At 43.8% G+C, this 13901-nt stretch overlaps 1 protein-coding gene across 1 annotated transcript; it reads right to left on the reverse strand.

The window, feature by feature from the left end:
• Positions 1-3583: 3583 nt before the first annotated feature.
• On the reverse strand, positions 3584-10796 carry FBXO22 (F-box protein 22). The gene is made up of 7 exons (XM_056865985.1): positions 10690-10796; positions 9582-9711; positions 9202-9286; positions 8762-8857; positions 7374-7538; positions 6975-7140; positions 3584-3989 (listed from the first exon to the last, which is right to left on the reverse strand). Exons 1-7 carry the CDS (start codon positions 10791-10793, stop codon positions 3584-3586), a joined length of 1152 nt encoding a protein of 383 aa, XP_056721963.1. The 5' UTR covers positions 10794-10796.
• Between the last annotated feature and the right edge of the window lie 3105 nt (positions 10797-13901).

Genomic DNA, 13901 nt, shown 5'->3' on the forward strand with positions numbered 1-13901 from the left:
GTAGTTGTTAAGAGCGGTGGTTTGCAGCGGTGGAGTCTGATCTGGAGAACCGGGTTGGTTTCCCCACTTCTCCACATGAAGCCAGCTGGGTGGCCTTGGGCTAGTCACAGCTCTCTTAGAGCTCTCTCAGCCCTACCTCCCTCACAGGGTGTCTGTTGTGGGGAGGGGAAGGGAAGCTGATTGTAAGCCACTCTGAGTCTCCTTTAAGTGGTAGAGAAAGTCGGCATATAAAAACCAACTCCTTCTTGTTGTTCACTTATTTTCAGAGATAACTGAATAAAGGAATCAAAGCAAGAAACAATGGAAAAGCAGCAACCGAAAAGGGGCTAGAAAAGCTAAAACCACACTGGAGAATATGGTAAGAAGGTTGAACGGAGAGACGAGGCATTGTTCTGGGTTTTTTTCAGGCTGGGGGCCAGTCTTGTATCCATGTCGAGAAAAATGTTCAGAGGTAGTCCACGAAAAAACCCAAAATGCAAACATTCACTGTACACATTATTCTGAAGAAGCGTCACGTTTTTGGCTGAGCAATCTTATGCGGCACTCACACCAGCCAAATCCCCTCTGAAAAGGGATTATTTTGAAAAGAATGCCCCCGTCCCCAACTTGCTAATTGGATTGTGTGCTATTTATCTTCCTATGTAACTGTTTTCTTGTATATTATTTTCAGGAAACCGTAACCCTGTTCCTAGAGTCTGCAAAAGAAGACAGCGTGGCTGATTTTTTACAGGACCAAATGTACAAGCGTAAATGTGCACTGCTTATGTTCTCACAGTTGCCGTACCTAGAATGCCAGAGGTACATGAAGATGCTCGGGCAGCGGTTACAACCAATTCTAGCTGTAGCAGTTAGAATAAGTGAAATGCCGTGGAGTCATGCAGAAAAGCTGCCCAGTAATATGGAAACGTCACTGTGTTTTACTTGCTTGTTTGTAACAAGGGCCGAATTAGTCGTATTATCTTTCCCAGACAGGGCAAATAAGGCCTTTGACTGTGTTGAACGGAATGTTATGTGGGGGACAGGCTTAGAAAACAAGTTAAAATGGATCTCACGTGAGTTTCCACAAGCTAGAAGCTGTCAAAGACTCTCCTTAATGCACACAGACTTTGCTATTTGCCCTGTTCCATTCAAACTCATCAGAGATCTGTCAAGACGGCCAGAGAACTTCAAGAAATTCAACGGTCAAACCGACGCCGATCCATAAAACACTTCCACTTTGTGAATAAAGCTTGTCCTGCTCTCTTCGAAGATCTGTTCAGTCTCTCTCAAAAAGGTTAAAGACTGTTTCCCATTGTTGTCAGACTAGGGGACACAATAATTAAAAACGGAAAAAACCACATGTAATTTCGGGGAATCATCTGTACTTCTTATTGATGCTTTCTTTGTAAGTCCGCTTGAACTGGAAAACCCCTCCCCCCCGGCTGCGCTTTTCTTTAAATTATTAAAGAAGGCATTTTCTTCTGTACTCCCATTTATTTGGGCGAATCTCTCTTCTGCAATGACTCCAGAATACAAACACACCACCACACAGCAGCAAAGACCATCAGCCGTCACATGGAAAGGAGAAAAGTAAAAACGCTGCCTTATTGATAACTGCAGTTTCACAATTCTTACTGAGAAGCAAAACAATGTTTTGGTCATACAGTGATACCGTGTTAACAAGAGTGAGAATCTCTCATGCCGAGGTTTTCATCCATCTGGTTCCATCCAGCGACCACGCCTCTTCCTGCATACATAAATGTTGCCTTTTTTTAGCACTAAAAATTGTAGCTTAAGGGGTTAAAATCATATAACCCTTAATAAATTCGGTAAGCTTTTTTGCCGTTCTTATGTATTATCTCCATACAATATATCATCGGGTCAATTACATTGTACATACAGCTTGTGAATATGGTATGTCGATTTCACATTTTCCTCAAGAATTCACTATGCGATGGAAAGTCTCAAATAGTCCCACATTTCTTCTGTAAGGAGAATCCTCTATGAAAAATTATAAATTATGAAGAATATCGAAAACAGGCTCAAATAACCGGTCACCTGTACCTGCCAATTGCAGGTGCCTTTAAAATTTTCCATAGAGGATTCTCCTTACTGAAGAAATGTGGGACAATTTGAAACTTTCCATTACACAGCGAATTCTTGAGGAAAATATGAAATCGACATGCAGTATTGACAAGCTGTATGTAAAATGCAATTGACCCAATGATTGATATATTGTATGGAAATAATACATAAGAACGGCAAAAAAGCTTACAGAATTTATTATTTACTTATATGAGGGCTATATGATTTTAGCCATTGTAGCTACAATTTTTAGTACTAGTGTTGAACGTAGCTCGGGTTTTGTTTTTTTTGGCTGCCGTTTATGCTCAGATGGGCAGAAAGCGTTCCCAGGGAACGCACCCTCCCTCAGAATCCTCTGTGCCCTCTTGCTGGCATTAGATGGGTTTCCATTTCCTACAGGTGGGCCCCTCAACAGTGGCTGCTGAAGTGGTAAGCAAAATCAGGTGGCAAAGAGACCCTACTGAAGTAGACGAGGCTTGCTTCTGAGTAAGGGTGCGTTGGACTGCAGGATGCGGAAGAGAATCCTAAAATATTCTAATTGTTATAGCAGAGGAGAGAAAGCTCAGGTAGCTTCTATAATTTAGAATTTAGCCAAGGGCTCTTTCCAATCCACAATGCTTTCTGAAAAACCCTACAAGACCGCCGTTATTCTTTCTCAAGTACAGAGCATATACAGCGTAATGCTCTAAGAAAAGAAAAAGCTTACTGTATTTTAATTTGGCCACCCGCCCACGGATGTAAGCCATTTGACCTCACGAATGAGTGATTTCCTAAGAGGGCCTGATTCAGACATGTAGATTTACGTCCTGAAAGAAGAGCCACCTGGGTGTTAAAAGACGCCGCAACCACGCGCACCAGGCATTCAGTGCCAAACTCGGTCTGCACGGGAAAGTAAGTCCACAGGTCGCATGTGGGAATACTGATATTTCAGTCCCACACATACCCAGCTCCTGGCGAGTCTGAACATAATAATACCGAGGGCCTTAATGTCCAAGAGCAGGATTAAAATTAAAAATTTTTTTCCTGCAGAACTGATGTCTGCGATTTTGAAATTGTACATGGGAAAGTCAGTCCACAAGTCGCATGTGGGGATACTGATATTTCAGTCCCACACATACCCAGCTCCTGGTGAGTCTGAACATAATAATACAGAGTGCCGTAATGTCCAACAGCAGGAACGAAATCAAAAATTTTTTTGCTGCAGAACTGACGTCTGCGATTTTAAAATTGTACGTGGGCCAAAAAAATAATAATAATAAAAAAGCCCCCTTCCTCACCTAACCTAATTTTACACCAGCTAGAAATCATAAAACCGATAGGACAACAGTCACCTTTGCCTGGGAGGCAACTGTGCCTGCTGTCCAAGGTTTGTTCAACAGTCCCCTTTGTCTTTCAGGAGGCAACTCTGCCTGCTGTCCTAGGGTTTGTTTGTTTTTTAAACGCTGCCGGAATGGGAAGCAGCCCCGCGACCCTGCCGGCATACTGACAAACGAGAGGTTCGAGATCGGTCCTCTCCGGCTCAGCCAAGATGGATAAGGGTCATGACAGTGGTGTAACCGTGCAGCAGGTCGTCCTTGACGTTATTACACTCCCGGAGGATGAAACTCCCGGTCACGATCCGGTCGCACCCGATCTCCCCGTGCCCGAAAAAGCCGAAGAGGGGGATGCGAGGGAAGAACTTCCGGAAGGCGTCCGCTTCGAGGTTCTGCTTGGTCTTGTAGTGCTGGTATCCCCGGCCGACGCAGGCGAACATGAAGCCAACGGTGTTGTGCTCGGGGATGCTTGCTGCCTTGAGGCGCTGCATCGCCGCTTCCGCTGTCCGCTCGTCGACGACGTCCTGATCCAGCAGGATGGCGGCGCTCTGGATCTGGGGCCCGCTGAACGCCAAGCCAACAACACCGCATGAATCGGCGGCCTGACTGTTGCTGAAAGAGAGAGGAGAAGAGAAGCACCATGTTGGAAAGATGGTCCCCCAAGGATATCAGACCACCAACGAAACTAAATACATTACAAGAAAAGAGAAGTAATACCAATACCATTGCCCAAAGACATGTGCATGTGGGACTTTATTACAGAGCCCTAGAATCACAGAGTTGGAAGGGCCCACCAGGGGCATCTAGTCCAACCCCGTGCACAATGCAGGAAATTCCAAACTATCTCCCCCTACACACACCCAGTGACCCATACTTCATGCCCAGATGATGGCCAAGGTGCCCTCCTTCTCAAGATCTGCCTAAGGGTATAGAATCAGCATTGCTGACAGATGGCCATCTAGCCTCTGCTTAAAAACCTCCAGGGAAGGAGAGCTCACCACCTCCCAAGGAAGCCTGTTTCACCGAGGAACCGCTCTGTTAGAAAATTCTTCCTAATATCTAGATGGAAACTCTTTGGATTTAATTTCAACCCGCTGGTTCTGGTCCGACCTTCTGGGGCAACAGAAAACAACTCGGCACCATCCTCCATATGACAAGTACTTGAAGATGGTTATCATATACCCTGAGCGCTATTCCCCACTGATTTATTGTGCCACGTGCCTATATACGTATTCAAGAGCTGGAAAGGCAGCGTGATGTAGTGATTAAGAGCAGTGGACTATGATCTGGAGACCTGGGTTTGATTCCCCGCTCTTCCACATGAGCGGCAGATTCTAATCTGGAGATCTGGGTTCGATTCCCCCCCTCCTCCACATGAAGCCTGCTGGGTGACCTTGGGCCAGTCGCAGTAATCTCTGAACTCTCTCAGCCCCACCTACCTGACAAGGTGTTTGTCGTGGGGAGAGGAAGGGACTGTGATTGTAAGCCGCTTTGAAACTCCTTAAGGTAGAGAAAAGTGGGGTATAAAAACTACTCTTCTTCCAACTCTTCATTACGTTAGGGTTGCCCACCTCCAGGTGGGGTCTGAGTATATCCTGGAATTACAACTGATCTCCAGACAACAGAGGTAAGTTCCCCTGGAGACAATAGCAGTGTCAGCAGATTGGCTCTCTGGAATCACATCCCTGCTGAGCTTCCTCTCCTCCTGATATCTGCCCCCCCCCAATCTCCAGGAATTTCCCAACCCGGAGCCGACAACCCTACAACATACCTCCCTCCCCACTTCCCTAGGAAGCTTATTCGAAGGCCAGGAACAATTCTGAATCAGGAAAAAGCTCATCTTTACTTTCAGAATAATCCCCCCACCCTCAAAACAAGCAAAGAGGTTCTATAACTTTTTCCTATTATCAATTCGATCCAATCGATACGAGATCTCTTCTGAAAAAAGTTCATCAGGGTGGAGAGGGAAAATAAGGCAGCGGGAGAACAGCCTCGCTTTCAGGTCACTCGCTATAAAGTTGTGGCTTAACAATAATTCACCTGAAATGCCACCTCCCTCCCCACCCACCCCCCGCACCCTCTGCCTAGAGTAAATACATAGTGTAATCATATGGCCTTCTTATAAAAGGCGAAGGAAAAATTGTGCAGGGCAACAGATGTTACAAGGCCCTTATCTATTAACAGGTAGCTACTCCAAAAATTTTCAAAATATTAGTAACGACAAAGGTTCAAATAAACTGCAAAACATATATTACAACATACAAACAATGAGCATTTTACGTTGGGTCATTATTTGTATACTGTAATATACGTTTTGCAATTTATTTGAACCTTTGTCATTACTAATATTTTGAAAATTTTGGAGTAGCTACATGTTATTAGATAAAACGCCTGGTAACCTCTGGTGCTTGGCACATTTTTCCCCTCGGTCTTCTATTAGGGGTTTCTCGCCCTTCTTTTTTTCTTCTTATAAAAGGGACACGTCCAGAGGCTGGAAGCCACCCAGAATTCTGCTGGCCTTCAACGCCCATCCCACCAGACTCCGGGAAACCCATGCACCTGGCAAGGATTCATCAGACTGAAAGGGAGGGGGGAGGCTGTTTGATACGCAGGACACAGACCGCAGGAGGAGATAATCTAGAGCTCCAGTGCCATACCCAGGCTGGCCAAAAAACCTGATTGCTGGAAAGCTCCAAGTAGGCTAATCACATGGCAGAAGCAGCCTAGGTTTTGTTACTTTATTTAGAAAACCGACGGGCCACCTCTCCAAAGAACCTGCCTGATAATGCTAGTAAAGAAAAAAAACAGTACCACGAGGCCACTATTTGCATAGAAAGATCCGAAAATACAATTTTGTATGATTTTACTATGCAATCCCAAAATGTACACATGCAACTCTACAAACATGCTACTAAGGATAACAGTACAGAAGCCATTCAAAGCCACACAGAATACTCCACAAGTTCTTCATATATATAAGCAGTCTATTTCAAGTCTAATGTCTGTGTTAAAATACTGGTTGAAACAACAACTGAAGATGGAGTTGAGGATGTGGGGGACAAGCTGAAAGAGGTCTCTTATTTTCCAAGCCAGCACAAAATACCGCATCCAACAAGACCTCGCTTGGATAATGCACACCTGGGATAGATGCAGGGCTCTCAACCCACCCTCAGCCATTTATTTCAGGCACCCAAAACAATTTAACCCTGGGCGCATTCAACGGCACCTCTGAGACAACCCTGGTACATTTAATAAGGCTTGTCAAGCTGTGAGCAAACAGAATTCACAGCCCATCCTGGACTTCCAGCACCAGGAACTTACATTCCAGGTAAGGCTAGCTGGCCATCAATTCTCTTATGTCTGATAAGCAGCTTTAGCCCACTCTAAGTCTCAGAGGCTGGGGCAGACCATGAGAGCCAGAAACTTGAAGGTTTTCAAAATAAAATGCCAGTATTTTCAGAAACAGATGAGAGCCAAGCCTGTGGCACACAATCACAGCCCACTCTTTGCTCTTTGGCCAGCGCAATGAAAAGGTTCTCAGGGAATTCCCAGAGTCAAGGGCAAGGAGATCACATGCCCCTTTCAAAAGATACCCACCTCTCAGAAGTCAGAGACGTAAAGCTGTCCACATGTCCCCCGGCCAAGACGATGCTTTTTTCATTCAAGCGGTTGACTATCTGGTGCAGAAACCGTGTGGCTCCTGACTTCCAGGTGTTGTATCCAAACAGAAGAACGACTCTGAGATCTGGGTTATTCTTGAGACCTGATTGCAAAGGGGAGAGGGGAAGAGAAGGGGAAAAAATAGTTAACTGTAGAGCAACATTACTCAGGTACCTGAAGAAGTCCAGAGCCCTGGACAGCCAGGGGCTGAGGCCAAGGAAACAGTTAGATTCCCATATATATCTCTTGAGCTTAAGCCTGCAAATTTAGCAACAGTTCTACAAACCCCATCAACTAATGAAACATTTACTCCCCTGGGATTTTAACTTTACTCACCTGCTTCAGCAAACTGGTTTTCATCAATGACCTTGGACTTGGCATCTTTAAAAAAGTGGAAGGTTTGAATCTTCACCCCATCGATCTTGGGGAATAATAACGCAAAGCCGGCTTCACCATCTTCAATCTCCAGAGGGCGGCCGCTGCGAGATCCTGTAGGGTTGACTGAAAAGCAAAATTTTTAAAACTGAACTTTATTTTTTAAGACCTCTGGCGTTTCTAGCATGTCTCTCCCCATACTGGAATTCAAAAAAAAGAAACAAACCCGTCATATTTATCATAATTACTTCAAAACTAGCCTCCTCCGTAGTAAATCGTATATTTTTAAAATGTCCTCATTTTGGCTAGCAGAATGAAATGACACAAAAGTGCCACAAAAGAGAGTGTGACTGGCCCAAGGTCACCCAGCGAGCTTCCATGGCATGAGTGGGGATTTGAACCCGGGTCTCCCAGAGCAGTTGGAAAAGGCTGAGATTCTTGGGAGTGCGACTGACGGCAACTGTGCTTCACATCTGATGTTATTTTGGACAGCGTGGTGTAGTGGTTAAGAGCGGTGAATTCTAATCTGGTGAACTGGGTTGGTTTTGCCACTCCTCCACATGAAGCCTGCAGGGTGACCTTGGGCCAATCACAGCTCTCTCAGAGCTCTCTCAGCCCCACCTGCCTCATAGGGTGTCTGTTGTGGGGAGGGGAAGGTGATTGTAAGCCAGTTTGATTCTTCCTTAAATGGGAGAGAAAGTTGGCATATAAAAACCAACTCTTTTTCTTCTATATGTGGTTCCTCTCCACTTTCTACCCTTTGTTATGCTAGCTCTGAATTGGGGCCACAGTTGCGAAAGTAAGCTTTCCATGATGGGGAACCGGGATACCCAGCCAGCAACTGTGGCTCAGTGGTAAGCACCTGCTTGGCACACAGAAGGTCCCAGGTTCAATCCCAGTCATCTCCAGTTAAAGGGACCAGGCAGGTAGGTGATGTGAAAGACTTCTACCTGAGACCCTGGAGAGCCGCTGCCGGTCTGAGTGGACAATACTGACTTTGATGGACCGAGGGTCTGATTCAGTATAAGGCAGCTTGATGTGATGTGAACCAAACTGGAGGCTGCAACATATTGGGTGTGCACCCCACACTGCTGAGCTGTAAGCGTGGTGGATAATTGGATAATAAATCACGTTGGACAAGTCCCCTGTGTGGAAAGGCTGGTTCACACCATGTGCTCCGGAGTGCTGACCTTGGGTTGCCCCACATGCTTATATGGGAGCTTCATGTTAATGCAAACGGCCCCTTAATGAGCAAGAAATCCAGACTGAAGTCCCGCGCGTTTTGTCTTTCTTTACAAGAGGGGAAGGAACAGCTTGAAAGTGCAGCCAACGTTAGGGCATTTCCTTACCCACAACCCCAGGCGTCACCAAACCGAGGACTTGACATCGTTTGGGCAATAACCGTTCTAAAGCGAGGGCCGTTTCTTTACTATTTCTTCTTCGAGCTGTAATTTTTAAATACAAAATGCCAAATAAATTATGATAAAATACAATATAATTAAAATATATCCTAACTGGCCATCAGTTCTGGCCAGTTACATTCTTTGGCACCAGTTTGGCTTTTATCTTTTTGACTGCTAGAGCGAAAAGTGACCGCCGGAAAATGATAAATGTTTCAGTATCTGACAATAAAAATACTAATTTATTGGAATCAGGAAACGAGTTCAACCCCACTTAATATGGTATGAAGGAATTCCACCCCCCAGGTATTGCATAAAGAGGACAAGCTAAAATATAATGGGATAAATCCTCTACAGCAAAACCACAAATGCGAATACATTGTACTCACCTTTCTTTTGCCTGTGCTCTTCTTGGCCGCTGAAAGTCTCTGTATCTGCTATATAAAACACCGTTTGGGGCAGCACTTGGACCTTCTGTAAAATAAAATTAAAAAACAAACAAACATTTCCCCCTCCTCTCTAACGGAGGAAATGCCTCTTCTACAAACACAAAATCTGTCTTCTAGATCCGAAAGAGGCCATTTCATGAAAACAATGGATTTACCGGCAAATTTATGCAGCTCTGATTTAAAAAAAGAAGAAAAAACACCAAATAAAATTATTAAAAGTTAGCCAGCTATTTAAAAAACAAAACAAAAACCTGGACAATTACCAAAGCTATTGAAAGCAATACTTCCAAATATGCTCCAATCCTGACCCATTCACTTACTTCAAGCTCCTCTTCTAATTCCTGGACTAGAGCATGATTGGACGTCCCTCCTTCAACTGCAGAGACCCAGGCGAAGTTCTGCCGAGTCCTCAGCAATCGACGGGAGCACTCTCTCCATAAACGGCACACACTGAAACACAAAGGAAGCAGCACCAGCGTAAAACAGGTATGCCCGGAAATAGCGACGCTTTGCACTTGGGTGTTCTTAGTACAGCACTTATGTTATTTGTGGTGTTCCCTGAGGCGATCCTGAAGGCCCGTCTAGCGATCCTATATAAACATGCACATGTCGTTTTGGCTGAGAAATGGCAGCCTACCCAAGGCCACCCAGTGAGAAAGCATCAAGAGGATATTCAAATTTGACGCTCTCCCTCCCTGCCTGTTCTTTTCACCACCAGATGTCACCAGCAACCGGGCTTCCCTGTTTCTCTTCCTCGTTTCGAACCGCCCCCAATCACATGCCTTGTAGCAGCAGAGGAATCTCTTTTCTGCACTAAATTTTTTTTTATACAGTTCCCACCATCGGAGTCTCCAAAGAATTTGTAGCAGATTGCCTTATAGAAGATAATTCACGGTGGGTAGCCGTGTTAGTCTGTTTGCAGCAGTCAAAAAGGGCCAGAGTCCAGTAGCACCTTAAAGACTAACAAAAATATTTTCTGGCAGGGTGTGAGCTTTCGTGAGCCACCGCTCACTTCTTCAGATACAGCTTAGAATGTGAATCCACCTGTCTTTAAGTAGAGGAGAGTGAATTCAAACAAGCATCAGTATGTAAATGTTAACCGTATGCCCTTTTCTACTCCTTCAGATCTGAAGCAGTGAGCTGTGGCTCACGAAAGCTCATGCCCTGCCAGAAAATATTTTTGTTAGTCTTTAAGGTGCTACTGGGCTCTTGCCCTTTTTGACTGCCTTATAGAAGGTTAACTAACGTCTTTCCCCACCATACCTAATCAATTACTCATTTCTAGACAACTGTTAACTGTGCTACTTTTCTTCAGCTATCCCGATCAGAACTGGCAGCTCTCCGGCTCGGAGCGGGGGGTGCTTACAGCCGCGCCTAAAGCCCCCTCACCCCCCCCACCCGCTCGAACGGCGTCCCCCCGGCCCTCACCAGGCCGCCCGCAGGAGCGCCTTGGTGGGCAGGAAGGCCAGGACCCGCTCCACCACCTCGGCCAGGTTGCTCAGCACGTAGAAGGCCTTCGGGTCGGGCTCCATGGCCGCCGCCGCCGCCTCAGCAGGCCCGTCCAGGCCCCGCCAGTCGCCCAGCAACCAGCCGAGGCCGGAAGTCGGCGGCGGCGCTGCTAAAGGCGAAGGACCGGGCGCGCTCGGAGCGCGTCATCAGCGCCGCGCCAGAAAACCCCGCTCGCGCCCTAGAACGGAAAAGGAGGGAAGAGCGGAGGCGGGACTTCCGGTCGCTTCCCAAGAGACCCATTGTTGCAGGACTGATTTATAAAGCGCGACAGTCTAAAATTATAGGATTATAATTTACTCTAATCATTTATAATAATTATATTATTTATAATAATTTATTTATGATTTATAATCATTTATAATAATTATATTATTATTTATATCAATTTATTTATTATTTATAATCATTTATAATTATTTAAAATTATGTATTATAATTTATAATATAATTATTTATGACAACTTATAATATAGTAATTATTTATTATAACAATTTATGATAATTATAATTATAATTATGTACAATTTATTTATGATTTATAATTATTTAAAATTATGTATTATAACTTATAATTATTTATGACAACTTATTATAATACAATAATTGGTTATTATAATTATTATTTACTATAACAATTTATAATATAATAATTATTTATTATAATAATTATTTATTATAGTCTCACCATTTCTATTTCCCCCTGTGCCCTAGTAAAAAAACGGGCTATTTTCTCCAGGGGAACTGATTGGCTGGAGATCAGTTGTAATTGGCTGAAGATCAGTTTAATAGCAGATCTCCAGCTTAGATACCTTTTGTTGCAGGACTGATTTAAAAAGCATAACAGTATAACATTATAATATATAATTATATATTATAATAATTATTTATTATAGTCTCACCATTTCAATTCCCCCCCCCCCGCTTTAGTAAAACAACGGGCCATTTTCTCCAGGGGAACTGATTGGCTGGAGATCAGTTGTAATAGCAGATCTCCAGCTTAGATACCTTTCGTTGCAGGACTGATTTCAAAAGCATAACAGTATAATATTATAATATATAATTATATATTATAATTATTTATTATAGTCTTACCATTTCAATTTCCCCCCCTGCTTTAGTAAAACAACGGGCCATTTTCTCCAGGGGAACTGATCGGCTGGAGATCACTTGTAATTAGGGTTGCCAACCCTCCAGGTACTAGCTGGAGATTTGCTATTACAACTGATCTCCAGGCGACAGAGATCTGTTCACCTGGAGAAAATGGCCGCTTTGGCCATTGGACTCTATGGCATTGAAGTCCCTCCCCAAACTCCACCCTCCTCAGGCTCCACCCCAAAACCTCTTACTGACGAAGAGGGACCTGGCAACCCTAGCCACCAATAGACCAATCCTCCGTGAATCTAATTTTAAACTTCATACAGATCCAACCTCCCGCTTTTTCCTCCTTCTAATTGTACAAGGGAAGGAAAGGAAATCTGCTTCTCGCAGACATTCTCACAGACACCGAGATCCAATGTGGTGTTGTGGTTCAGAGTGTCGGACTAGACCTGGGTCTGAATCCCCATTCGGGCCATGGAAGCTCGCTGGGTGACCTTGGGTTGTTGTGAGGATAATATGGCAGAGAGGAGAAGGATGTAAGCCCATTGGATGTAAGCCCCTGCGTCCCCATTAGTTAGAAAGGCAGGGAGCAAATGAAATAATAAATAAAACATTAGTTTAAAAGTTATGCCATCTAAACATTAAGCAGTAAAATGTCATTTTGGTGGGGAGGGGATGAGATCTGTAGCTGCTTTGGATTAGTATTTTAGGAATCTTATCATATGACAGGCATGAGAAGGTAGCGTTACTTAAAGATAGCCATTTGCTAAGAGTCAAGCAGCTAGTTACACTCTTTCCATATATTATTTAATGTTAAAAATACAACACAAGATAAAATTAAATATAAAAACCACAAATTATTTTTCCATCTTTGCAGACACCAATGTCAAGAAAAATGCTACACTCCAAGCGGTTGGAAACCAACTTATGCAGAGATAATTAACTGGAAACAGAATTCTTAAAATGGTTCTTTATTCATAAACTTGATGCAAGTTTACAGATTACTGTACACCGCCAAATAATTCTGCAATGAAAAATGAAACTAAAAAAAAAGCATAGCCAAGTGTGTACCTGTTGTTCTGCTAGTCCATTAGAATATTAAAGAATTGAATAATGTATTCAAAAAAAAGTTGTAAGCCTCAGGATTTAAAAAGAACTGTAAAAATTAAAGGATTACAGAATTCGGCCTTTGACTTAACAGGGTTTTATACGACTGGACATGTACAACCAAATAAAGCAGAGAGGCTGGGGAGCCTTTCGAGAAACAGTCTTTCACCGGGCCAAATCCTAGTAAGTTGTCCTTCCAAGTGGGGAAAAAACCCAGCATATTATGACCAAATCCTGAAGCTCCTTGGGCAATCAGGGAAAGCATACTCTTGATATTTTTTAAGTGGGGTCAGAGAGGAGACTTTTTAAAAAAGTGCTTATACCTTTATTCAATTCCTGGGAACAGAAAAATTACCCAAAAAAAACCCCAACCCTGATTTTTATTTTTTTAAGGTAAGGCAAGGAGATACATATAAGGAGTTACCAACCCAAATTCATTTTCTAAAAAGGAAGAGCGATTCCCATTAGTTTTTCAACAAAACCACGGTCAAGATTGGCAGCATTAAAAAAAATATTCTGAATCAAGAGAGTCACAGGACTCGCCACTGTCGCATTTGCTTAAAATCCCCTTTTTCTCCGCAACGAAAAGGAACGTCTTCTCGATTTTGTGCCGATCGCTTTAGAAGTTCATCACGTCTACAAAGGATTGCAACGACCCGTTAACAGAACCGAATGCCTAAAGGAAAGGTGTCCTAGAACTCTTAAATAACTTCAAGCTTTATACCTACGGCCTCCTTCCCACGAAGGAGTTAACGGGAGCCAAAAAGCAGAGCGGCCCAGCGAAAAATTGATGCCCCCAGTGGAATCGACTAGTTGCAAAGTTCTATCGGCACAGCCTGGCTTTGCTTAAGCAGTAAGACGTCTGACGGGCAGCTCTTCCCAGAAACAGTTCATATCCTCGACACAGCCACGGGAAAAAGAAAAGT

This window comes from Euleptes europaea, chromosome 20 (genome assembly GCF_029931775.1).
Source record: "Euleptes europaea isolate rEulEur1 chromosome 20, rEulEur1.hap1, whole genome shotgun sequence".
Lineage (NCBI taxonomy): Eukaryota > Metazoa > Chordata > Lepidosauria > Squamata > Sphaerodactylidae > Euleptes > Euleptes europaea.